Source organism: Thalassophryne amazonica, chromosome 5 (assembly GCF_902500255.1).
Source record: "Thalassophryne amazonica chromosome 5, fThaAma1.1, whole genome shotgun sequence".
Taxonomy (NCBI): domain Eukaryota; kingdom Metazoa; phylum Chordata; class Actinopteri; order Batrachoidiformes; family Batrachoididae; genus Thalassophryne; species Thalassophryne amazonica.
The window spans coordinates 1,421,734-1,446,520 of NC_047107.1; the positions used below are offsets into that span (position 1 = coordinate 1,421,734).

The 24,787-nt window shown below is 46.1% G+C and overlaps 1 protein-coding gene across 6 annotated transcripts in view; it reads right to left on the reverse strand.

Moving 5' to 3' along the window:
- rimbp2 (RIMS binding protein 2) overlaps nt 1-24,787 on the reverse strand; it is a 337,590-nt gene that overhangs the window by 101,730 nt on the left and 211,073 nt on the right. For 5 of the 6 annotated variants that reach the window (XM_034169645.1, XM_034169648.1, XM_034169646.1 and 2 more), the window contains 2 exons: nt 19,224-20,012; nt 58-166 (listed from right to left, as the gene is read on the reverse strand). In XM_034169645.1, coding sequence (XP_034025536.1) covers nt 58-166; nt 19,224-20,012 — 898 coding nt within the window. The remainder of the gene's footprint in view (nt 1-57; nt 167-19,223; nt 20,013-24,787) is intronic. The other variant, XM_034169647.1, reaches the window with a different exon arrangement.

Genomic DNA, 24,787 nt, shown 5'->3' on the forward strand with positions numbered 1-24,787 from the left:
CATCAGAGGCCCTGCAGGTGTGGCTGGGGCTCCTCCTCATGTGGTGACCTCACTAACCAATGGACGGGATGGGCCGCCGCTGAGGGGGCGTGCCCATTTGGACCGGACTCCGCCCCGAGTGGTCCAGGCGATCAGTGCATCCACGTGACGGCGAGTTCCCAATGATCTTCAGAGCAGAAAGACAACAGAGAGTCGATTAGAAAAGCAAAAATCAACTTCAACCCTTCAAATACTTCCAGAATCCAAATGAAAAACAATAAAAGCAAATGATAAAAATTCCATTTGTCTTTAGGGAGGAAAAATAATCCATAAAACAAGAAACAGAAGTAACAGACAAGAAAAACAAGAAAATGAAATCGACCCCCTGAACACAACACGACATGGACGGGGGGTTGGGATACTAAAGACCATTTCTCTGTGTTTCGTTTTTCTGTGCATTTCAGCTCCTTGTCGAAAGAAAGAAATGAGAATAGACCACAAAATAAAGCGGGTGAGGATGGGCTTGATGGATGAATGAGGGCTTAGCAAGGTTAGCTGAGGCCTGGCAGCATCAGGCTGCATCTTAAAGGGGTCAGAGATCCCAAAGTCATCGGGGATCAGACCCATTGAGGTCTAAGCTGAACTCTGCCCGCTGTGCGACACGACCGCATGCTCATGCTCCGAGATTTCCTATGGACACCATGAGAACTGATCCATGACTTCCTGTAGCATCACTGGGGCGATGTCTCAACGTCTGCTCTGTAATGCTGCGTTTACACATGTAGCGCCATGGCCTCGATTCGCCTAATTAAATAAAGTACATTAATGCCACAAAAAACTGAGTGCAACTGGAGACAGAGACTGTGTTTCCACCCCAGTTGAGAAATTCCTAAGTCATCTGGAGATCTTCAGATAAGTTTTGGAGACGTCACGATGATCCAACACTGCTTCGCAGAGATAAAAACAAAGCCATAATTCAAAGTTCTTCAAAGAGAAGCCCTCATTTTTATCAGTGAATTTTCAGTCATTATGAATTACATGACCTTATAATGGCTTCACGTCAGAATCTGAGCTTCTCCAGACCAGGAAAACCCAAACTTTATGACCAAACTAAGGCAGGAACCTCTCAAGACTGCAAAACTTCTCCCACGACAAGATGTGGCCATAAATCTTTGAGTCTCCACAACTAACTACTTTCTTTGTTTAAAGCAAAGGAAAAGACCTTTGAAATAAAAATTTAGATCAGTATTTCTTTCATTTCTATCTAAAGACTTGTAATGTTGTTTGCATTTATTATTCAAACAAAATGCGTTGCACGAAATTATTCCAGTTTATTGACATGTGCTCAATTTAACTGATGTGTGTGTGTGAGCTTTCTGCAGTATCTAAAATGCTGATGTTGAAGTACTCTGTTTATCCAAAGGATGTGTTTAACTGACTATTAATAATGGGTGTCCATTTGAGTGTCTGAGAACAAACAGTATTTCAAATGAATTAATGTGTTTAAATAGTTGAATCATTTCTGTCTGCCCTCTGAGGACATGAAGTTTTCTGTAAAGTTACACACCCTAAATAGGTGGAGTTTGGTGACGTCAGTCCCCCTTTAAGAGGTTAGGACAGAGCCTTGCTCGACCCTTCTGCACCCTGCTTCTGCTTCCTTCTCTCACTGCTTTCTTCTTTGTAAACACTTACATTTTCTTTTTGGGCCCCGGCCTCATTGCTAAGCTAAGCTAAGCTACCACATGGCATTCATTCATTCATTCTTTACTTTGACAAACTTAAAGTTTTAAACTGACGCTTTAAGGTGCGTCAAGTCTTTTGAATTTTTAAGAGAACTTCCGAGCTGAGCTTTTCAAATTAAGAGAGAATTTACAGAAAAAGTGGCTTTTCCTTTTTTCATTATAATTTTCAATGCTCTTAAAGTTTACCTTTTTTCTAAATTCAAAAGATTTTTAATTTGGTTCAAACAAACCTTTTAAAAGTTATGAGGAACCATTTTCAACAAAATACCTTCTACCTCTGGGTTCCTGCAAGCTGACAATGGAGCTGATTTAAAACCTTACGGCAAGCAGCGATAACCGCTGGCAAAGCCAGCCGACACAAGCCCTGGAATCACTCGGGGACACCTCTGGTTAACCCCTCCGACCCAGGTGAGCTCACGCTGCCCGGAGCAGAAATATCAACAACGGACAGACGGAACCAACCCTCCAACCGCAGCTAAATGACCCAGTCCAGGCTCCATGAAAGAGGTTTGTTGTCAATGGATAGAGGTGGCTCCCTTTTTAAACATTCAGGCTTGTTTAATAATTTTCTTAATAATTGGCCTCAAAATTCATCACTAAATTCCAGTCTTGTTCTTCTTTGTCTTTCGGCTGTTCCCGTTAGGGGGCGCCACAGCAGATCAATTGTTTCCATCTCACCCTGTCCTCTGTATCTTCCTCCGTCACACCAACCACCTGCATGTCCTCCTTCAACACATCCAAAACCTCAATCTCACCTCTCTGACTTTGTCTCCAAACCATCCCACCTGAGCTGTCCCTCTGATATGTTCATTCCTAATCTTGTCCATTCTTGTCACTCCCAAAGAGAATCTCAACATCTTCAGCTCTGCCACCTCCAGCTCCGCCTCCTTTTTGTTAGTGTCACCGTCTCTAAACCATACAACATAGCTGGTCTCACTACTGTCTTATAAACTTTCCCCTTCACTCTTGCTGATATTCAAAAAAATAAAATCACTCCTGCCACCTTTCTCCACCCACTCCACCCTGCCTGCACTCTCTTCTTCACCTCTCTACCACACTCTCCATTACTTTGAACAGTTGACCCCAAATATTTAAACTCATCTACTTTCACCACTTCTACTCCTTGTAACTGCACTATTCCACTGGGCTCCCTCTCATTCACACACATGTACTCAGTCTTGCTTCTACTGACTTTCATTCCCCTTCTCTCCAAAGCATATCTCCACTTCTCCAGACTAGACTCAACTTGCTCTCTACTCTCACTACAGATCACAATGTCATCTGCAAACATCATAGTCCATGGAGACTCCTGTCTGATCTCATCTGTCAACCTGTCCATCACCACTGCAAACAAGAAAGGACTCAGAGCTGATCCTTGGTGTAATCCCACCTCCACCTTGAATGAGTCTGTCATTCCTACTGTGCATCTCACCTGCTGTCACACTATTCTTGTACATGTCCTGCGCTACCCTAACATACTTCTCTGCCACTCCAGACTTCCTCATACAATACCACAGCTCTTCTCTTGCCACCCTGTCATAAGCTTTTTCTAAGTCCACAAACACACAATGTAACTCTTTCTGGCCTTCTCTGTACTTCTCCAACAGCATTCTCAGAGCAAACATTGCATCTGTAGTGTTCTTTCTCAGCATGAAACCATATTGCTGCTCACAGATCTTCACCTGTTTTCTAAGCCTAGCTTCTACTACTCTTTCCCATAACTTCATGCTGTGGCTGATCACCTTTATGCCTCTGTAGTTACTGCAGCTCTGCACATCACCCTTGTTCTTGAAAATAGGAACCAGCGCACTTCTTCTCCACTCCTCAGGCATCTTCTCACTTTCCAAGATTTTATTAAAGAATCTGGTTATAAACTCTACTGCTACCTCCCCTAGACATTTCCATGCCTCCACTGTTATGTCATCTGGACCAACTGCCTTTCCACTCTTCATCCTCTTCATAGCAGCCCTCACTTCTTCCTTACTAATCTCTTGTACTTCCTGATTTACTCTCACCACATCCCATGATGCACTGTTTCTTTCTCTTTTTGCTCTGTATGCACCACTCTGCATTTAATCATTAGTGATCGATCTCTGCTCCCCTCCACAGCATGTCTTTTTCCTGGTTCTCTCCCTCAGCCCCAACCAGTCCCAGCAGAAGACTGCCCCTCCCTGAGCCTGGTTCTGCTGGAGGTTTCTTCCTGTTAAAAGGGAGTTTTTCCTTCCCACTGTCGCCAAGTGCTTGCTCACAGGGGGTCGTTTTGACCGTTGGGGTTTTACATCATTATTGTATGGCCTTGCCTTACAATATAAAGCGCCTTGGGGCAACTGTTTGTTGTGATTTGGCGCTATATAAAAAAATTGATTGATTGATTGACCACATCATCCAGCCTTTTCTCTCGCTCATTTTCTTTATTCATCAGCTCTTCAAAATATTCCCTCCACCTTCTCAGCACACACTCCTCACTTGTCAGCACATTACCATGTGCATCTTTTACCACCCTAACCTGCTGCACATCCTTTCCAGCTCTGTCTCTTTGTCTGGCCAATCGGTACGAGTCCTTTTCTCCTTCCTTACTATTCAACTTCTTGTACAGCTCACAATATGCCTTTTCCTTTGCTTTTGCCACTTCTCTTTTCACCTTACGCCACATCTCCTTGTACTCCTGTCTACTTTCTTCATCTCTCCGACTATCCCAAAACTTTTTCACCAACCTCTTTCTCCTTATGCTTTCCTGGACCTCTTCATTCCATCACCAAGTCTCCTTGTCTTCCTTCCACTGTCCAGGTGTCATACCCAGTACTGTCCTAGCTGTCTCCCTCACCACATCTGCAGTACTTTTCCAGTTGTCCAAAATTGCTTCCCTTCCAAACCAGTGCTTCTCTCACCTGCTCGCTAAATTTCACACAACAGTCTTCCTCCTTCAGCTTCCACCATCTGATCCTTTGTTGAGCTCTCACTCTCTTCTTTACCTCTAAAGTCATCCTACAAACAACCATCCTATGCTGTCTAACGACACTCTCACCTGCCACCACCTTACAGTCTCTAATTTCTTTTAGCTTGCATCTCCTATAAAGAATGTAGTCCACCTGTGTGCACCTTCCTCCTCCTCAAGACAGTTCCACAACATCCAGAGACTTAAAGTACTCAAGATGGATTTCATCCACCCCAGGAGCGTTGCCACCGAGGAGCTTTCTAACCACCTCGGTGACGTCTGCCTGGGTAATGGATGAGTCCACCTCTGGGTCCCCAGTCTCTGCTTCCTCTTCGGAAGATGTGATGATGGGATTGAGGAGATCCTCGAAGTACTCCTTCCACCACCCAACAACATCCCCAGTCAGGGTCAACAGCTCCCCACCCACACTGTAAACAGTGCCGGTGGAGAGCTGCTTCCGCCTCCTGAGGTGTCGGACGGTTTGCCAGAATCTCTTCAAGGCCGACCGATAGTGCTCCTCCATAGCCTCCCGAACTCCTCCCAGACCCGAATTTTTGCCTCTGCGACCGCACGGGCTGCAGCACGCTTGGCCTGCCAGTACCTGTCAGCTGCATCTGGGGTCCCATCTACCAACAAAGATAAGTAGGACTCCTTCTTCAGCTTGACGACATCCCTTACTTCCGGTGTCCACCACCGGGTTCAGGGATTGCCGCCGCGACAGGCACCAGAGACCTTGCGACCACAGCTACGAGTGGCCACATCAACAATGGAGGTGGAGAACATGGTCCACTCGGACTCCATGTCTCCAACCTCCCCCAGGATCTGGGAGAAGCTCTCACTGAGGTGGGAGTTGAAGACCCCTCTGACAGAGGGTTCTCACGATACGTTTGGGCCTGCCAGGTCTGACCGGCTTCCTCCCCTCCCAGCGGATCTAACTCACCACCAGGTGGTGATCGGTCGACAGCTCTGCCCCTCTCTTTACTCGAGTGTCCGAGACATGTGGCCGAAGGTCAGATGATATGACTACAAAGTCGATCATCGACCTCCGGCTCAGGGTGTCCTGGTGCCATGTGCACTTATGGACACCCTTGTGCTCGAACATGGTGTTCGTGATGGACAAACTGTGACTAGCACAGAAGTCACTAATTTAGTCACTAAATTCCAATCAGATTTATTAAAGTTTTGAGCTTTATCTCTTTCTTCCAACTTCTCATGAGCGAGTAAGAAAATTGTTTCCATGAATGAACGTATTTTTCATCACTGTCTATAAAATGCCAGTCAAATGTTCATTTCTTGTATAAATTGTAAATAAATTGTAAATATTTTCTGCTGTGGCTTATTTTGTGTACAGAAGGATACTCTTGGTCAACTGTATCGTACAATTCATGACTTTCAGATCAGAGATTGATTCAGTTAAATTGAGACTGATTAATTAATTTGAGACTGATAAATTCATGTTTAGTTTATAATACCTATGCTATTAAAAATAAATAGGTGGTGCCCCATTACTGATTAAATAATAAGTATTAAACCCTAAATTAATTGTTTTGGTGACCTGTTACCTTGGGCCTAGTCCAATCTGATTCAATTTGGGAGTTTACTACTTATTCACTATAAATTGCTACTTGCCTCTGGTGCCCGCGTGTGGAGGCTTTATTGTTAAAACTGTTACACATCTATTGATGCTCCCGTGTGGAGGCATAAAGTTTATTAAAAAAATGTTACACACATAATGACGACAAGTCACGAATGCCACGAAGTACACATTCTTGGCCGCTGATCATGAATGTGATTATTCGGGGCAGAAGCGTCAGGTGTCCTCAGGAACTGTTGCAACCTGTTACCACGCGTTACGATTAATGGCACGTGTTGCTGGAGAAGGAACACATGCGCACGGTCGTGTGTCATTACGCATGGTTAAGAATAATGTTCCGCGTCGTTGCATGCTGTTGCGCGCTATTGTGTGTAACAGCACATCGTTAAGTTCTGTCACATTGTGAATGAGGTGAATTGTATCCCCACACACACCCATATTCATCCAACCGTCAGTTGCTGAACAATTCAGATCATTCCAGTTTGTTCCTCAAAATCCACAGCAGAAGAACTTTGTGATTGCATGCTTAGTTGGGCTCTGTGCCATGGAGTGGCGCAGAGATGAGGAGGAGACGGGGAGAGTCAGATGTGTGGCTCCACGTGGCTCTCATCTCGCTCGTTTTCTCAAACATCAGGCACAGCAGCAGGTGGAACACCTGCAGGAGCACACTGAGGAGCATTGGAATGAGATTTTTAGCCGACCTGGCGTCACTGTCCTTCTTCAGTATACTGCAGCAATGAAACTGAATGTGGTGCAGCAGGGTTTAACTGTGAGCATGTCAGAGAAGAACACTGTCATGCTCTGTTAAGGATCGCAAGCTCCACGACATGAGATGAAATGAGGGTGGTGTGTGACATTCGTGGAAGATTTTTTGACAGCCAAAAACATGCTCCACGAAAATCACAAATATCACGCACCAACACACACTATTAAGAAACCTATTCAGATGTGTTAAGTCACATTAAGAATATCAGGAATGTGCCAAGAATGATGCAAATATGACATTTGTAACGTGTCTTGCCTATGTGTAAATGCACATTAAGTTTACGCCCAGTTCACCTGTTCAGGCGTCTCCCACTGCTGATGCTCCAATTACAAAGTTGAGGAAATACAGCCTTCTTTTTTAAATAGTGGCCAAAATCTGTATTACCTACTATTTTATATGCACTTAAAAATGAGTGGAACCAATTGTTGCCAAATACACCCAAGTGTGTACATGAGTCCTTGTGTCAATACCGTGGTGTTTTATTTAATTTAATTAATTTATTTATTTTTTTGTGCTGAGTGAATGGTTTCAGTGGGGAAACAAAGTGCTACTCGTGGGATTTGTTTCAATGACAACAATAAACATCCAACAACTAACATAATGTATGACGATAAAAAGTACTCACCCTCAGAAGAAACAGTTAGCAAAAATAAACCTTAGCTTCTGTTTGCCTGAAAAGCCACTCCCGTGACATCACAGTGCAAAAAAAAAACAAAAAAAAAACTGGTCTGCTCTGAAAAAACGAGGCTGAGTGCAGTGGTTTTTGTTCTGGAGGTGGCTATATACTGCCGCATGTGCTCCATTCCATTAGAATTAGAATAAGAAACAGGTGCCCAGGAAAAAGACTCCTTGTGGACACAGGGCCTCACATCTTTCAAACAGGCTAAGACGGTTCTGTTAATATCTCAAACCTGTCTTCTGCTTTTTAGGTGTTTCATGTTGTGCAGGAGGACCAGGAGGAGGGTTCTGCTCTGAGAACGGTAGGACCCCATTACTCCATATCGTACTGCTCATCCACTTTCACCTTCACCTACTATCACACAGGAGTACCTCCGACCTGCACCAATTAAATATAATTATTTGTGTTTTGTGTATCATGATTTATACAGATGTGATGTTTTTTTAAACATGTTTAAAACTTTCCTGATTGCTCTGAATTTTCTACAATTCTGCTTTCACCACCTATTTTTTCTCCCCCAAAATATACACAGGCTGACCTCAGTCACACACAGTACTCTGGTGCTCCACTTCGTTTTCTGATTTTTATGACTTTGGTGTCAAAAATCCCATGTGAAACTCAAAGCCTGGCTTCAAAATCGGTTTAAGTTACAACTGAAATTAAAGCTGTAGTAACACATCTGACATTCTTATGCTGCCTTTGAATTAGAAGTCATATTTTTTCTTTACACACACACACACACACACACACACACACACACACACACACACACACACACACACACACACACACACACACACACACACACACACACACACACGGTGCATTTTATATACCCGTACATGTATAATCTTTTTATTAATCTGGTGATTATGTTTATTAGGTGATTATTCTTTGCTAACTTACGGTAAACTACTACTATATATGCTACTAATAACTTTCAACTTTCCATTCAAATATTTTGCTCTAAAAAGTATTTATTTTACAAATGTTTAAAATCCAAACATATAAAGGCTGCAAAGTTCCCTAAATGAAACTGGCAGTGATGGAAACATAATGCAGAAACTCTTCCTGAGACACAACAACAGTAAATAAAATCATGACATGTGTATCTTATTCAGCGGCATGACCACTGAATGTTGTTTTCTGGGTCAAGCAGCGCGGTGGCTTAGTGGTTAGTACTGTTGCTTCATAGAAAGAAGGTTGTGGGATCGCGTCCCACCTGGTCCTTCCTGTGTGGAGTTTGTATGTTCTCCCTGTGTTCCGGCTTCATTGCACTTCCAAAGACATGCAGGTTCGATGAACTGGTGACTCTGATCTGACTGTAGGTGTGACTGTCTTTGTCCATCTCTATGTGTCCCTGGCGTCCTGTCCATGGTGTACCCCACCTCTCACCTTGTGACCTCTGTCATAGGTTCCAGCCCCCCTAATGTGTCTCTTGACTGGAGTGAGTGGGTATAGGGAATGAATGAATGAATGAATGAATGAATGTTTAAATTCTGGCACAGTTAAAACAAGACCATGACACATTGATGGCCAATCCCAGTTCACCATGGCAACCCTCCTGGACCCCTCTAAGGCTTTCAGGATACGGACCAGTACTGTGAGCTTGTAGGATGCATATCTACCAACGTGAGAACAGGACTTTCATCCAGTGTTAATTTGGGTCACTTTGTGTCACGATCAGAAGTTATTGGTCACCTCAAGTTAGAGCTTGAGCTGTCTAATCCCCCAGCTCTACCTCATGCTGCTGACGTCATTAGACCATGTGATCCACAATTTGGGTTGGCAGGAAAGATTTCCAGTGGTTTGTGTTTGTAGATAATCCTTTGTCCTAAATAAATAAATAAAATAGCTGGATTTCCATGCAGACAGATTAACAGCGAACACTATTTTGGAACCAAGATGGCACCATGAGTCACATGATCGATTTTTTTTTTTTTTTTGGCCCGTCATGTCACGACTCTCTGAACAAAGGGACTCTAGATTGGGTGGAGGACTAAAGGTTGTTCCATGGTGTCGTGGATGTGGGAGGCGTGGTTTTAGTACAGGCTACCCAACATGATCATTTGTTTTTTTTTTCCTGCAGCATTTGTCACTGCTTTTTAAATCTCAGCTGCTCATGATGGAGCAGAACATCCCAAGCCTGCAGCCTGTGCACGCTTTGGTTCTACTTCACTGCATGTTAAACTGAGTTTGGACCGGGATTCTACTGGTAGAACTCCATATGGATTTTGGTTCTGGATTAGCGCTCATTTACAAACTTTGTGTTATTTGATTGCTTCACACATTGCTACATGAAGCATATCTGTGGATGTGTAGGTTCCCCCACACCATCATCACTGCTGACAGCTCCCACGACCAATTAATAGAAAGGGGCGTGTCTAGCACATCACGTAACATTCAGAATCTGATCATGTAAATCTGTGTGAACAACGAATCAATGCGAGTCAAAGTTTGGAGTCAAATGTTATTAACACAAATAGCCAAAAGTAATTAATAAATGAAATAAATTCTGCATCTCAACATACGTTCCAATATAAATAAAATATTTCAATAAAAATCACATAAAACACCAAGATGAATAGTTAATGGTTTGTTCAGGGTGTTTTAAAAGAAAAGGGTTAAATTCTCCTGCTATGTGGAAAAATCAACAAGTCCACAGGGACATGATCCAGCGAAACCATGTGTTCCAGAACCAGCGCTCTGCTGCTGAGTGTTCCAATCACATGACGCAGCCAGTCCAGTCAGACGGCTCATTCAAGGTCAGTGTTTTAAACAGGGTGTAAAGACAGGGTTTTGTTGACGTATACATCATCAGATTTTAAATGATATATATGAATGTGGCCTGCTGGTGAAACACCTTTAAAATAGAAAAATTCCCACTGGGAGGTGTATTGACACGCCCTTTTATGTTAATTGGTCCTGGGAACTGTCAGCAATGAGGGTGAGGCGTATCGAGAGTCCCTTGATTGAGAGAAACAACATGATGAGTTGAAAAAAAATCAGTCACGTGACTCGTGACTGATTGCAACCAACCATCTTGGTTCCAAAAGAGCACTGGCTGTTAATCTGCATGTAAATCCAGCTATTTTTGTTGCAAGCTGCCTGCTCTGCCTGCTGCTGCTGTTTTTTCTCCTCTCTGCACAGGTGGCGCGCCTCAAGATGATCGACACACCTGTTCCACATGCAATCAGCTCCTGTATTTCAACCACGTCTCTTCAGTCCATCATCGCCAGAAACTTCAGCTAATCCACACGGTAAGCTTTGGCTTCGCTACTTTTCCAGAAGTAGAAAATTCTTCTAACTTTTTGGTGTTTCCACACACTTGTGGTCGAGCCCCAGCTTAGAGCTGATGCCCTCCTGGTTGCTGCCGCTCCAAGATCAGTTTTTCTGCAGCCTGAGCGTGGAGCTCTTGCTCTGAGCAATTTCCAGCTAAGTTTGACATTTTGCCTTCACTGAGCTCTGCGAGGAATATAGTACAAACTGACTGTGAACTTTTTCTAAGAACGAACTTTAAGAAGAACCTGAACTGAATCCGTCTGTCTAATTATCTGCATATTGGGACCAGCTGTGATAGTTTGTCACTGTTTGACTGTGAGACTCACCTCTGGAAGTTATCGACTCAGCACTCACCATCTGTCTCTCCCTCCAGACTCGTCGACAGCTTGCAGGTGGCCACCTGGCTCCAGACCCACCTTCCAGGGCAGAAGAACTCGGGGCTGCAGTACTCCTATTTCCACCGCTGTGCGGGCCAGTCTCCACACGGATACACAGTTCATACATTCTGTACATCATTCCTTCCTGTAATAAATCCGTGTTTAACTCCATCTTTTCTGCTCCCTGCTTTTGGGTTCGTATCCATTCGTATCTGAACCGTAACAGGAGTTTCTGGCCACGTCATGGACCCAGCGGGGGCTGACCGGTTGCAGCAGGTGTTACAAATCCAGGGAGAGTATCTTGGGAAACTTCAGCAAGCCGTGGACTCTCTCACAGCTCACGTAAGCTCACTGTCAGACCACATGAAACACTCTGATACGCGCCTCTTAGACCTCTCCACCCAGATGGCGCAGCTCACATGCAGCCACACACCGACACCGCCTCCGTCCGCTCCGGTATAGCTTCTCACCTCCTCCTCCTCCGGCGCTGCCTCCGTGGCGCCCCTCAAACCGTTCATTTGTCACCCAGAGCCATTCGAGGGGAATATGGACACTTGTGCTGCATTTTTAATGCAGTGTTCTTTAGTTTTCAATCAGTGCCCGTCACAATATAGTTCCGATAAAAGCCGCATTGCATACATCATCAATTTACTCCGGGGAGAGGCACACGCCTGGGCGACCACGCTTTGGAACCAGGACTCCTCATTGCTTAATTCCTTTTCAGCTTTCACCAGGGAATTCCAGTTAGTTTTTGATCATTCTGCGCGGAGGGATTCCGTTTCCCAACGTTTATTGAATTTGAAACAGGGGTCACACAGCGCCGCGGAATACGTGGTGGAGTTCCGCGTGTTGGCCGCGACGGCAGAGTGGAACAGCGCGGCACTTCAGAGTGTGTTCGTTAACGGCCTGAATGACGCTCTAAAGGACGAGCTGGCGGTCCGGGATGAACCTAGAGACTTAGACTCACTTATCTCGCTTATTATCAGGCTGGATAATAGGATGAGGAAGCGGCACCGTGAGAAAGGCCGTCGGGCTGACCGGGACTTTTCCACTCGCCCCTCCCCTCGACACACATCAGGTCCGCCTCTCCCAAGCTCCGTCGAGTCCTCCTCAGACACGCCAGCTCCCCCTGCTGGCGAACCTATGTAGCTTGGCAGGGCCAAATTGCCCCCTGAAGAGTGCAGACAGAGACTAGCGTCTGAGGAGTGTCTCTATTGTAGTTCTAGGCCACCCGTGGGTATTCAGACACAATCCCGGAATCAATTGGCAGACCGGGGCCATAACTCAATGGCGCGAAGCCTGTCTCCAGGGGTGCCTTATTTCCTCGGTTCCTCCCGCCATGAAAGTTAAGGAGAAGGTCGCCACGCCCCCTGATTTGAGTACCACGACCTTGGTGACGTGTTCAGCAAGGATCGTGCACTCTCACTTCCACCTCACCGTCCTTATGACTGCGCCATTGAGTTACTTCCTGGCGCTCCTCTCCCATCTGAGAGATTGTACAACCTTTCCCGCCTGGAACGCGAATCAATGGAGACCTATATCCGGGACTCCTTGGCTGCGGGATTGATCCGGCCCTCTTCGTCCCCTGTGGGGGCGGGCTTCTTTTTTGTTGGGAAGAAGGATGGCACCCTTCGCCCCTGCATCGATTTCCGTTGACTAAACGCCATTACGGTCTGCAATAGGTACCCCTTCTGTATTCTGCGTTTAGTTCCTTGCACGGGGCGACTGTATTCACCAAATTAGACCTCCGGAATGCCTATCACCTGGTGCGTGTTCGGGAGGGGGACGAGTGGAAAACCGCCTTCAATACCCCTTTGGGGCATTTTGAATACCTCGTCATGCCCTTCAGTCTCACTAACACACCAGCCACGTTCCAAGCGCTGGTGAATGACGTTCTAAGGGATTTTTAAAATTGTTTTGTTTTTGTCTATTTAGACGATATCTTGATTTTCTCTCCCGATCCACAAACCCACATTAAACAGGTGAGACTCGTTCTTCAACGACCCCTGGAAAACAGGTTGTTTGTAAAGGCCGAGAAATGCGGTTTCAACCTCAACACCGTGTCCTTCCTGGGGTTTATTATCTCCCACAACCAAGTCAGACCTGACCCAGCGAAGGTCAAAGCCATTGTCGACTGGCCAGTACCATCCACACGCAAACACTTACAGCAGTTTTTGGGGTTCGCAAACTTTTACCGACGTTTTCTACGTGGTTTTAGTCAGATCGCCGCTCCCTTTTCCACGCTTACCTCTTCCAAAACCACGTTTCAGTGGACCCCCCAGGCTGACTCCGCCTTCTCCGCTCTGAAACGATGGTTCGCCTCGGCTCCTATACTCACCCAGCCTGACCCGGATCATCAGCTCATCATCGAGGTGGACGCTTCTGACACAGGGCTAGGAGCAGTTCTTTCCCAGAGGTCTGAGGCGGACAATAGGATACACCCATGTGCATATTTCTCACGGCGCCTTTCCCCCGCTGAAAAGAACTATGGCGTGGGCAACCAGGAACTCCTAGCTGTTAAAGAGGCTCTATCCAAGTGGAGACATTGGCTGGAGGGGGCCGCAGTTCCATTCATTGTGTGGACAGACCACCGCAATCTGGAATACATCCAGACCGCTAAACGATTGAACGCCCGGGAAGCCAGGTGGTCCCTGTTTTTTGGTAGATTCCATTTCACCATTTCCTATCGTCCGGGCAATAAAATCCTTAAACCTGATGCCCTTTCTCACCAGTTTTCACTCCCCAAAGATTCGTCAGAGACCACAGAGACCATCCTGCCTCGGTCCATAGTTGTGGGGGCACTGACCTGGGATGTTGAGTGAGCCGTCCAGGAAGCCCTCACCCGGCATCCTGATCTGGGAGGGGGCCCGCCAGTCAGCTTTTTGTTCTGCCGGAGGTTCGGTCTCAAGTACTGCAATTCTGCCACTCATCCAAATTGTCTTGCCATCCTGGGGTCACCCGTACTCTGGAACTGTTACGTCGTCATTTCTGGTGGCCCACAGCACAGGCTGATGTTAGGGAGTTCATTCAAGCCTGCTCGGTCTGTGCCCGCGGCAAGTCCTCCCACCAACTGCCTGTTGGGCTCCTGCAACCACTTCCAATTCCAAGTTGCCCATGGTCACACCTTGGGATGGACTTCGGCTCTGGACTTCCTCCATCCCAGGGTAACACAGTAGTCCTCACAATCGTGGATCGGTTCTCCAAGGCAGCCCACTTTGTGCCCCTGCCAAAGTTGCCAACCGCCCAGGAGACCGCCGACCTTCTGGTCCTCCACGTCGTCCGGTTGCATGGCATACCCCAAGACATCGTATCTGACCAGGGACCCCAGTTCACGTCGCTGGTTTGGCGGAGCTTTTGCACTGCACTTGGGGCCTCGGTCAGCCTGTCGTCCGGGTTCCATCCACAGACCAACGGGCAGGCAGAGCGGACCAACCAAGACCTTGAGGCCACCTTACAGTGTGTCTCTGCAATGCACCCGTCGGACTGGAGCCAACACCTACCCTGGGTGGAGTATGCACACAATTCCCAGGTCTCGTCTGCCACTGGACTCTCACCCTTTGAAGCCTCCCTGGGATATCAGCCGCCCCTCTTTCCGTCTCAGGAGGACGAGGTTTCGGTTCCTTCTGTGCAGCTCCACCTCAGGAGATGCCGGCGGGTGAGGAAGACCGCCCCCTCTGCCCTGCTGAAGACCCGTACCCGGACGCAGGGTCATGTGGACCGGCATTGGACCCCCGCTCCCGCCTATCAACCTGGGCAGGAGGTGTGGCTTTCATCCAGGGATATTCCCCTCCACGTTGACTCTCTGAAGCTGGCTCCCCGGTATATTGGACCTTTTGTCGTTGACCAGGTGGTTAATCCGGTGGCCGCCCGGCTCCGTCTTCCCCGCTCGCTGTGGATCCACCCGGTCTTCCACGTCTCCAGGCTGAAGCCGGTTCATGTGAGTCCACTGTGTCCTACTGCTCCTGCGCCACCCCCTGCCCAGATGGTGGACGGTCACCCAGCCTGGACCATCCGGAAGATTCTGGATGTTTGTCGGCGGGGGCGGGGCTTCCAGTACTTGGTGGATTGGGAGGGCTATGGGCCCGAAGAACGCTCCTGGGTCAAGTGGGGGCTCGTCCTGGATCCCTCCCTCATTCGGGACTTCTATCGGGAGCACCCTGATCGTCCTGGTGGGTCGCCTGGGGGCTCCCGTTGAGGGGAGTACTGTTGCAAGCTACCTGCTCTGCCTGCTGCTGCTGCTGTTTTTTCTCCTCTCTGCACAGGTGGCACGCCTCAAGCTGATCGACACACCTGTTCCACATGCAATCAGCTCCTGTATTTCAACCCCTTCTCTTCAGTCCATTATCGCCAGAAACTTCAGCTAATCCACACGGTAAGCTTTGGCCTCGCTACTTTTCCAGAAGTAGAAAATTCTTCTAACTTTTTGGTGTTTCCACACACCTGTGGTCGAGCCCCAGCTTAGAGCTGATGTCCTCCTGGTTGCTGCCGCTCCAAGATCAGTTTTTCTGCAGCCTGAGCGTGGAGCTCTCGCTCTCAGCAATTTCCAGCTAAGTGTTTGACATTTTGCCTTCACTGAGCTCTGCGAGGAATATAGTACAAACTGACAGTGAACCTTTTCTAAGAACGAACTTTAAGAAGAACCTGAACTGAATCTGTCAGTCTAATTATCTGCATATTGGAATCAGCTGTGATAGTCTGTAACTGTTTGACTGTGACACTCACCTCTGGAAGTTATCGACTCAGCACTCTACACTCAGCACTCTAGACACCATCTGTCTCTCCCTCCGGACTCGTCGACAGCTTGCAGGCGGCCACCTGGCTCCGGACCCACCTTCCAGGGCAGAAGAACTCAGGGCTGCGGTACGCCTGTTTCCACCACTGTGCGGGCCAGTCTCCACACGGATAGACAGTTCATGCATTCTGTACATCATTCCTTCCTGTAATAAATCCGTGTTTAATTCCATCTTTTCTGCTCCCTGCTTCTGGGTTCGTATCCATTCGTATCCGAACCGTTACATATTTTATTTATTTATTCACTGAAAATGCAGGTTGTTGTGCATTTGGAGGCACAGACACAAGGGCTTCAAGATGTACAGATTCCCTTCAGATCCGAACAGAAGAAACATTTGGGAAAATAATGTCAGCCGTGTGGGATGGAAGCGACTTCATCATCAAAGTTTTGATATGTAAATTCAGTAAAACTCACCTAAACCGTCATCGTATAAACCAGATATTCACAGTCAGTGGACAAAAACGTTCTGACACTCGCCAATTTGAGGAAAGTGGGACCGGAGTCATTTCCATGAGTTATTTCCATGATTAAAAGTCCAACCGTTCATTTTTTCACACCGTGTTCAGACTCGGACCTGCAGCCTGATGTGCACCTGTTAAATCAGACACAAAAGGCTGTGATTTGACATTTTGCTGCTTTCAGTGTTTATATTTTAATAGTTGTTATGCTGCGTTCACACCGGGCGCGACATGAGCAACAGCAGCAACAGGTTGCCATGTAATCCCTATGGAACGATGCGTTTTGGTGCCAAGTCACACACTGCGACGTGAAGGACGCGAATGAAGCGACGCAAGTGAAGCGATTTTGAGCAATTGGTGCGTTTGTGCTGTGATATTGCATCACTTCATGTCATGTTGCCCTCCTCCCCAAGTTGAAAAATCTGAACTTTTTCGTCTCTTCGCGCCGCGATGACCAATCAGGGACTGAATATGTAGTGACGTGGAGATGTCTGGAGTTTGACTGAAGATGTGAACATGTCCTGTATCTGGTAGCAGCCTGTGAGCAGGACTTGTCTCTTTTGTCCTTTATTTCACAATTATGACAGAGTTTTTGGAGCGAGCAGCAGCACCACAGCAGGGGGAGCGGAGTGTCTTTTTTTTCTTATTTTACGTGCGCGCGCGAGCGAATCGTCTGTGGAGATTATTTTACTTATTAACTACAGAGATGTATAATAGAGCAAATGGTGACTGGTTTCTAAACACAATTATGACAGAGTTTTTGGAGCGAGCAGCAGCACCACAGCAGGGGGAGCGGAGTGTCTTTTTTTTCTTATTTTACGTGCGCGCGCGAGCGAATCGTCTGTGGAGATTATTTTACTTATTAACTACAGAGATGTATAATAGAGCAAATGGTGACTGGTTTCTAAACACAATTATGACAGAGTTTTTTTGGGGGAAGAGCGAGCTGCAGCCCCACAGCAAGCAGCGGAGTTTCTTTTTTTTTTAAATTGTTTACATGTGCGCGCGTGAACGGGACAGTTGGTCCTCAAACTGGGTCCTGCAGAGGCAGAAGGACCGCTGAAAGCGGCCATCATCCAGACGCAGCTCTTGCAGCAAATAATGATACTCCCTGAATTGGGAACGTCTCATGACGTTTGTCAGCTTTCCACAACAACTCACTCCGTGTGATCAAGGTCCGTCATGTTAACTTGACTGACAACCGGAGCCGGCGAGCGGAATGGAAGCTCCTCCTATTTGATGACGCACCGGGGCGAATTTTCGCAGCAAAAGCAGAGCAACACACCGGGCGAAGGAGGCGTGTCCGTCGCCACGCAACCCCCGCAAATTTGTAGCGTCTGGTCGTGCCCGGTGTGAATGCGGCATTACAGTGTGCACGCTGATAACAAATGGATCAACAAAGTCTGCAGCTTTCCAACACGGAATTTGAAAAAGAGGAAATTGTTCAGTTTACCTTTGATTTGGAGGTGATGATTGTAGAAAGAAAATTTGTTGAAGGTCAAATTAGTCCAGAATAAAGCAAAATCCAGAGACTGAGAACTTTAAAACTGTCACACACGTCACAGAGTTACAGTGCTGCAGCTGCATAAATCAGGCTTTAAATTAATTAAATAAATCATGATAAATTGTAAATTTATGTAAATTTGATAGCTCAACTATTTTTATATTTATTTTGATAGTATCTGTACCTGGATGTGTTGCTGTATGTGGTTAAATGATTTAAAAATGTTGAAAACACTAAAGGTTCATTCAGTCGTTCAGCACAGTTGGAACCAAAATGGCGCCGTGTTCTGAGTTGATGCCACTCTCTCAAATCAAGGGACTCTAGGTGTATCGACACGCCCCTTTATGTTAATTGGACCTGGGAGCCATCAGTGATGATGGTGAAGTGTATTAACACGCCCCTTTATGTTGATTGCTGCTCAAAAAAATTGTGCTCTGTGGATGGACTAATTGGCCATTATCTTGTTGTTCTTCTTCTCCCTCTGGACGGTCCGTTTGGTGAGCAGCATCTTTTTTAATATCTCTTTTATTTATTTATTTTTTGGGGGTGCTCAGCATCAGTTTGAGGTTTTTAGCTCCATATCTGCATCTATTTGGTACCATCATATTAAGTTGCTTAAAAAGATGCACAATAAGACCCCTTTCATGAAATGTTTTGTTTTCTTCATTAGTGAACTAAGACAGAGAAAAAGAAGCAAAAATGTGATGCAAATGAAAGCTGGTGGCGTCATTAAACACATGAGGCAGAAGATGGTTAAATGAAGTGTATCTTGATGAAGCTGCAGCGGTGAGACATATGACGTCTGCAGCTAGCATAGTGCACGCAAGCGTGTCTTTGCATCGCACAGAAAAACAACTGCTGCTTTTCTTTGAGTGAATCCTCAAAGATATGAAAAGGCAAAAGTTTGTTAAATGGCCTTTAGGTAAGTCGAAGCTGAATACTGAAATCAACCTGATGCACTCAGTGCAAGAAAAGTGGAAAATAAAACGTGAAAAACAAACTAAAAAAACCTGCAAGCTGATAACAAGACGTAATTGTAAAAGAAAAGGAGACAGAAACAAAGGATGGCTGCAGCGTGCTGATGGAATGTACAGCATAAAGTCTGAATCACACACCAGAGACGGGTCCCAGGTGAGCCTGGACAGAGACTGGGCCCTAGCCTCCCTGTAGGGACTGTAATAGACCCTGTGCAGCTCGTTCAGCCTGCCTTCGCTCAGGGCCCCCTCCCTGGAGTAGTTTCGAGGCCCCGCCTCACGACTGGGCCCAAAGTGCTCCCTGTTCCTAAAGTCACCTGTGTGTACCGTCTTGACTGCTGATGGCAACACTTCAGAGAATTCCTCGTCCACGCTGCACTGTCGGGTCAAAGTTCTTTTCCGGCCCATGGCCAACGCTCGCCGTTCCACTGGGCCCTCGCAGTGGATGATGCGCACAGGTCCCCGTGTGGGGCTCCCATGGGTGTAGTATCCACGGTGGCCTCGACCTAGAGAGCCTTCTTCCTCACTGCCACAGTCTAATCCGCTGTCGGGACTCTTGGTGTTCTGTCGGCTCGGTCGACCCAGACTGCTTTCCTCTGTGCTGTAGTAGTAGTAACTGTCCGTGAAGCGAGGGGAAGAGCGCTGACGCTGCAGATGACGCACAGTCTTGCTGGCGGTCAGATGGTTGTGTATGTGGGCATCCTGCTGGTATGTGCACGGACTCCTCTGCTGTGTGAGTGCCATTCCTGGCGGTCTGCTGTTTTCAAAGCTCAGCTGTTGGCCCGTGCTGTCCACGCTGTCGGACTCCTCCTCAGCTACCTCAGGGATGCTGTGAAGACGCTTACTGCGCAGAGACCTCTGCTTCACCACCTCCCTCTGGAGGTCCCAGCAGTCTCTGTCCTCAGCCAGGTCCTGATGTTTGTAATACGCCTTCAGTTGTGGTCCAGTTCCAGGTTTTTCACAGTCCAGTTTGTTTGAGTCAAAAGGTTTAGATTTTTTTGTGGGGGTTGAATAGTTTTTGAAGGTTTTTAGAACAGGCAGGAAACAACACAGCATGTGGACAGAAGTAAATGGGAGGAAAAGACAAAATAAAGACAGAATTAGTTATTTGTGGCAATGTAGCAAGACATGCAGTCTCATTCCATGAGGAGGAAATGGCATGCTCTGAACAGGAATCTATGAAGCGAGTGGAAAACAGACAACAGAAAGCAAACGCAGGGGAAATGAGAAAAACCGACCAGTGACAGGTGACACAACAAAGGCACACATCAACATGAACCAAATGAAAAACATCTTTGTGCAGTGAAGACACACATAAATGATGTATGACAGAGAGGATGACAACAAGTTCATAATCAATAGACATCACAAATTGACTGAGTTCACTTAAATGGTTCAGCATCAGTATATAAAAGAACAGGTGGCAATATAGCATGATGGCACCAGTGGGCTTCTTAAGGCCCAAAACCTCAAGGCCAATACCAAGGTTTTGAACCCTCAAGACTCACGCTAAGGCTTTGACCCTTCAACGCGAAAGCTTTGAGCCCACAAAACCCAGGCCACGACTTTGACCCTTCAAGGCCAAGGCTTTGACCAATCAAAACGCAGATGAAGACTTCCACCCCTCAAGATCCAGACAATGGTTTTAACCCCTCAGGACACATGGCAAGAGTTTGACCCCTCAAGCACAAAGCAAAGAGTTTGACCCCTCAAGGCCCAGGCCAAGGCTTTGACTCTTCAAGAACAAAGCTTAGACCATTCAAGACCCAGGCACAGGTTTTGGCCCCACATGGCTTACACCAAGGCTTTGACCCCTCAAACTAAAGCAAAGAGTTTGACCCCTCAAGATCCAGGCAAAGGTTTTGACTCCTTAAGACCAAAGCTTTAACCCTCAAGACTCACACGAAGGCTTTGACCCTTCAATGCCAAAGCTTTGAGCCCTCAAAACCCAGGCCAAAGTTTTAACCCCTCAGGACCCATTGCAAGGGTATGATGCCTCAAGACCCAGGCCAAGGCTTTGGCCCTTCAAGGCCATGGCTTTGACCCATCAAAACACAGGTGAAAGGTTTAATCCCTTAAGGCTGAAGCAAAGGCAGTGGCCCCTCAAGACCCAGGCAAAGGCTTTGACTCCACATGGCCCACAGCCAGGCTTGGACCTCAAGACTAAGGCCAAGGCATTGACCCATCAAGAGAGCAAAGGTTTTTTATGCCTGAAGACCAAGGAAAAGGCTTTGATCCATCTGCACCCAGACCTTGGCTTTGACTCCTCAAGATCATGGCAAAAGGCTTTGTTAAATGGGAGGCGATGGTCTAATGGTTAGGGTACTATCTCACTGGACTGCAAGAGCTTTGCAAGGCACAGAATTAGCACGACATTCACTGGGTGTTGCTATCCCCTTGTGTGAGTTGTTGCATGGCGTTGCAAGTGTTACACCTGAATTTTGAACAGTTCAAAGTAGGTCTTCACCACATACAGACCACTTGCGGGTGTCACGAAGCCCCCGACTGTAGTTTGCGCAATTCTTAACCAAGGTTAGGTAGGATTACTTTGAAATGTAATCCAAAAGTAATCAGATTACAAGTAATCCAAATGTATGTACATACATACATGTAATCCACATGTATTCTTTCAAAGTAATCCTACCCAACCTTGTTCATAACATGTGACAATCATGAGAGAAGTTTGTGGGGGCTTGATGATGATGAAACTACACTGTAACTGATTGGAGACAAAAATATGGATGTGACATTCCTCGTGGGAGACACACACGAGCTGCCCTGGGAGCATGCAAAAATACCAGAGAAGATCAACACTTCTGAAAGTGGCTGAGTGAGTCCTGCAGCCCCTCTGCTGTGCGATCTGGACTTGTACTTTTATCCTTTTTAAGAATAAGAATAACAAAGAACTTTATTAATCCCAAATGAAATTATTTTGTCAGAGTGGGGAAATGGTAAACAGTAACATGCTTATTTTATATATTGAAAGTACAATTTAGGGGTGGTGGCCAAGTGGTTAGTTCAAACCCAACCCCTGCCCATTTCTCCATGTAACGTGGAGTTGCATAAGGAAGGGCACCCATTGTAAAACTTGTGCCAAGTCAAAATGCAGATCCACCTCAGATTTGCTGTGGTGAGCCTGAGTGGAAACAAGGGAGCAGTCGAAGGGATTTACTATTGAGCACAATGGGAATAAGTTCAGTACTTTCATTTTATGATTATTTACAGTGATTTTTTTTTCCATGGCTACAGTCTAGCATATTTTTCCAGCCTCTTGTCACATAATAACAGCATATTACAGCACACAGCCATTCTGAGCACTGAAAATTTGTCACTCATTCATGTGTTTTGGTGCAAATACAAGTCTTCAACTACTCTACAACAGTCATGGCACAGTGAGATAGTACCCTTAAGTGATAGACTTGAGACGAGAGGATCCTCAGCTCAAACCCTCACCAGGCAGAAAAATCAGTAAGGGACCTTGGACAAGGTTCTTAATTCCTAAGTTGCTCCTGGTGTGTTGTGAGGACTTTGCATGGCAGCACCCTGACATCAGTGTGTGAGTGTGAATGGGTAAATGAGAGGTATCACTGTCAGGCACTTTGAGATGCTGATTCAGATAGAAAATGGAATGCAGTCCATTTAACATTTGACCCATTTGGATCCTGGTCGAGCCTTTAACCCCTCAAGCCCAAGGTAAAAGCTTTGAGCCCACATAGCCCACGCCAAGGGTTTGACCCCTCAAAACCCAGGCCAACACTTTAATACCTCAAGGACAAAGCTGAGGGGAAAAAAGCCTTTAAGGTGCCTTAAGGCCAAGAAGGAGCATTAATGCATTACAACACTGGACTGTACGTAATTCAATTTTGACTTTTTAAACTTGTGTTTTACTTCTTAAGTGTTGCAGTATGGTTAACACAGGTGCAATTGGTCAACACTTCAGGCTGGTCATTTAGATTTAGACTCCAGAAACACCAAATGTGACCTCTTCGGTTGATCTAGCTATACACATGATAACACACCCACCTCTGTACACATTATCATGAAAACCCTTTTTAAAATTTGATTTCTGGATAAATATGTAAATATTTTTCTGTTTTTGAGTCATTGATCATTGAGAGGCAGAGGCAACTACAATTTGGTCTGAAGAGTGCACCCATGGATCATCAGTAGGTTTGATCCTAAATTGGTGCTGAGTGTGTGATGTGTAGTAATACAAGAAACTGAACTCCAGAGCTGTTCAGAAGTGGAGCACATCAACAGCAAGAGAATGTTGGAAAAACATCATGATTAAGAGAGGGCAGGTTTGAACATCTTCATTATCTACACTGAGTGCCACTATCTATGTCTAAGATCATCGAGATCCATCACCATGGCTTAACCTGTATCAAGTTCATCTGGGCCCAGTTTTGTAAAGCACTAAAAATACTTGGGCTAATTTAATTCATTTTCTGCCACTTATCCAGTTCTGGGTTGCAGCGGCAGTAGATCAAGAAGCACATCCCAGACTTCCCTGGCCTAGGCCAAGTCCTCTAACTCTTCCCTCCAGTGTGTCTTGGGTCTTTCCCGGGGCCTCCTCCCAGTTGAATGTGCCTGGACGTTCTCCCTAAGGAGACCACTAGGGGGCATCCTCACCAGATATCCAAACCACCTCAGCTGGCTCCTTTTGATGCAAAGAAGCAGCAGCTCTACTCAGAGTCTCTTCTGGACAGTCAGGCTCCTCATCTTGTCCAGGAGTGTAAGCCCAGATACCCAACACAGGAGCAATCTCGTTTCCACTGCTGGTATCTGTGACCTTGTTCTTTCAGTCATTACCCAAAGTTCATGAACATAGGTGAAAATAGGAGGGTAAATTGACTGGTACATCAAGAGACTCATCTTCCGGCTCAGCTTCTTCTTCACACGACATCCTGATACAGTGTCCATAAAACATCAGAGACCGCCTGAATCCATCTATTAATCTCACACTCCAACTTACACCCACTAGTGATCAAAACTCTGAGTTACTTAAATTCCTCCATTTGGGCCAAAAACAATCCACCCTTTTCTGACAGAGGACCATGGTCTCAGATTTAGAGGTGCTGATTCTCATCCCAGTCTCTTCACACTCACCTCAAACTGCTCTGTCGTTTTGTGGGTCAGTTACTGCCTGATGAAGCCTACAGAACCAGATCCCCCCCCTCCCCCTCAAAAAAATAAAAAAAATGCAGGGATACAACTCTGAGGTCACCGCCTTGGACACCCCCTACCCAATTTAGCATCAGACTAAAAATAACAGAGCTATGAGCTGTTGTAAGGTTCCCAACTAGACTCTTTGGCTAAATGTAAACTAAAGTTATGCACCAAGTACCTTTTGTACAAATATCCTGAATATTTGTGTTCTTTGCTGTTGTGCAATAGCCCATGAATACATTTTATTTTATACTTTGTAGTTTCATTTTTGCATTCATCAGCACATATTCTGTGGATGTGAAACCTCTTGGCATGAAGGAAGGAATGGCAACTGTGAAACCCAACACAAACACAAATTTGACTGGTGCTGAAACGTACACTGTCCTCAAGAAAAACAACTCAAAAGACACCCGCTGCCGTCAAAATTACATAACATGATTAAAAAAAAAAAAAAAAAAAAGGCAAAACAGAGGTTCTGTATTCTTGGATTGAAATGTTAGCATGTCAAAACAACACTAGTAGATTCTTGATTTTGG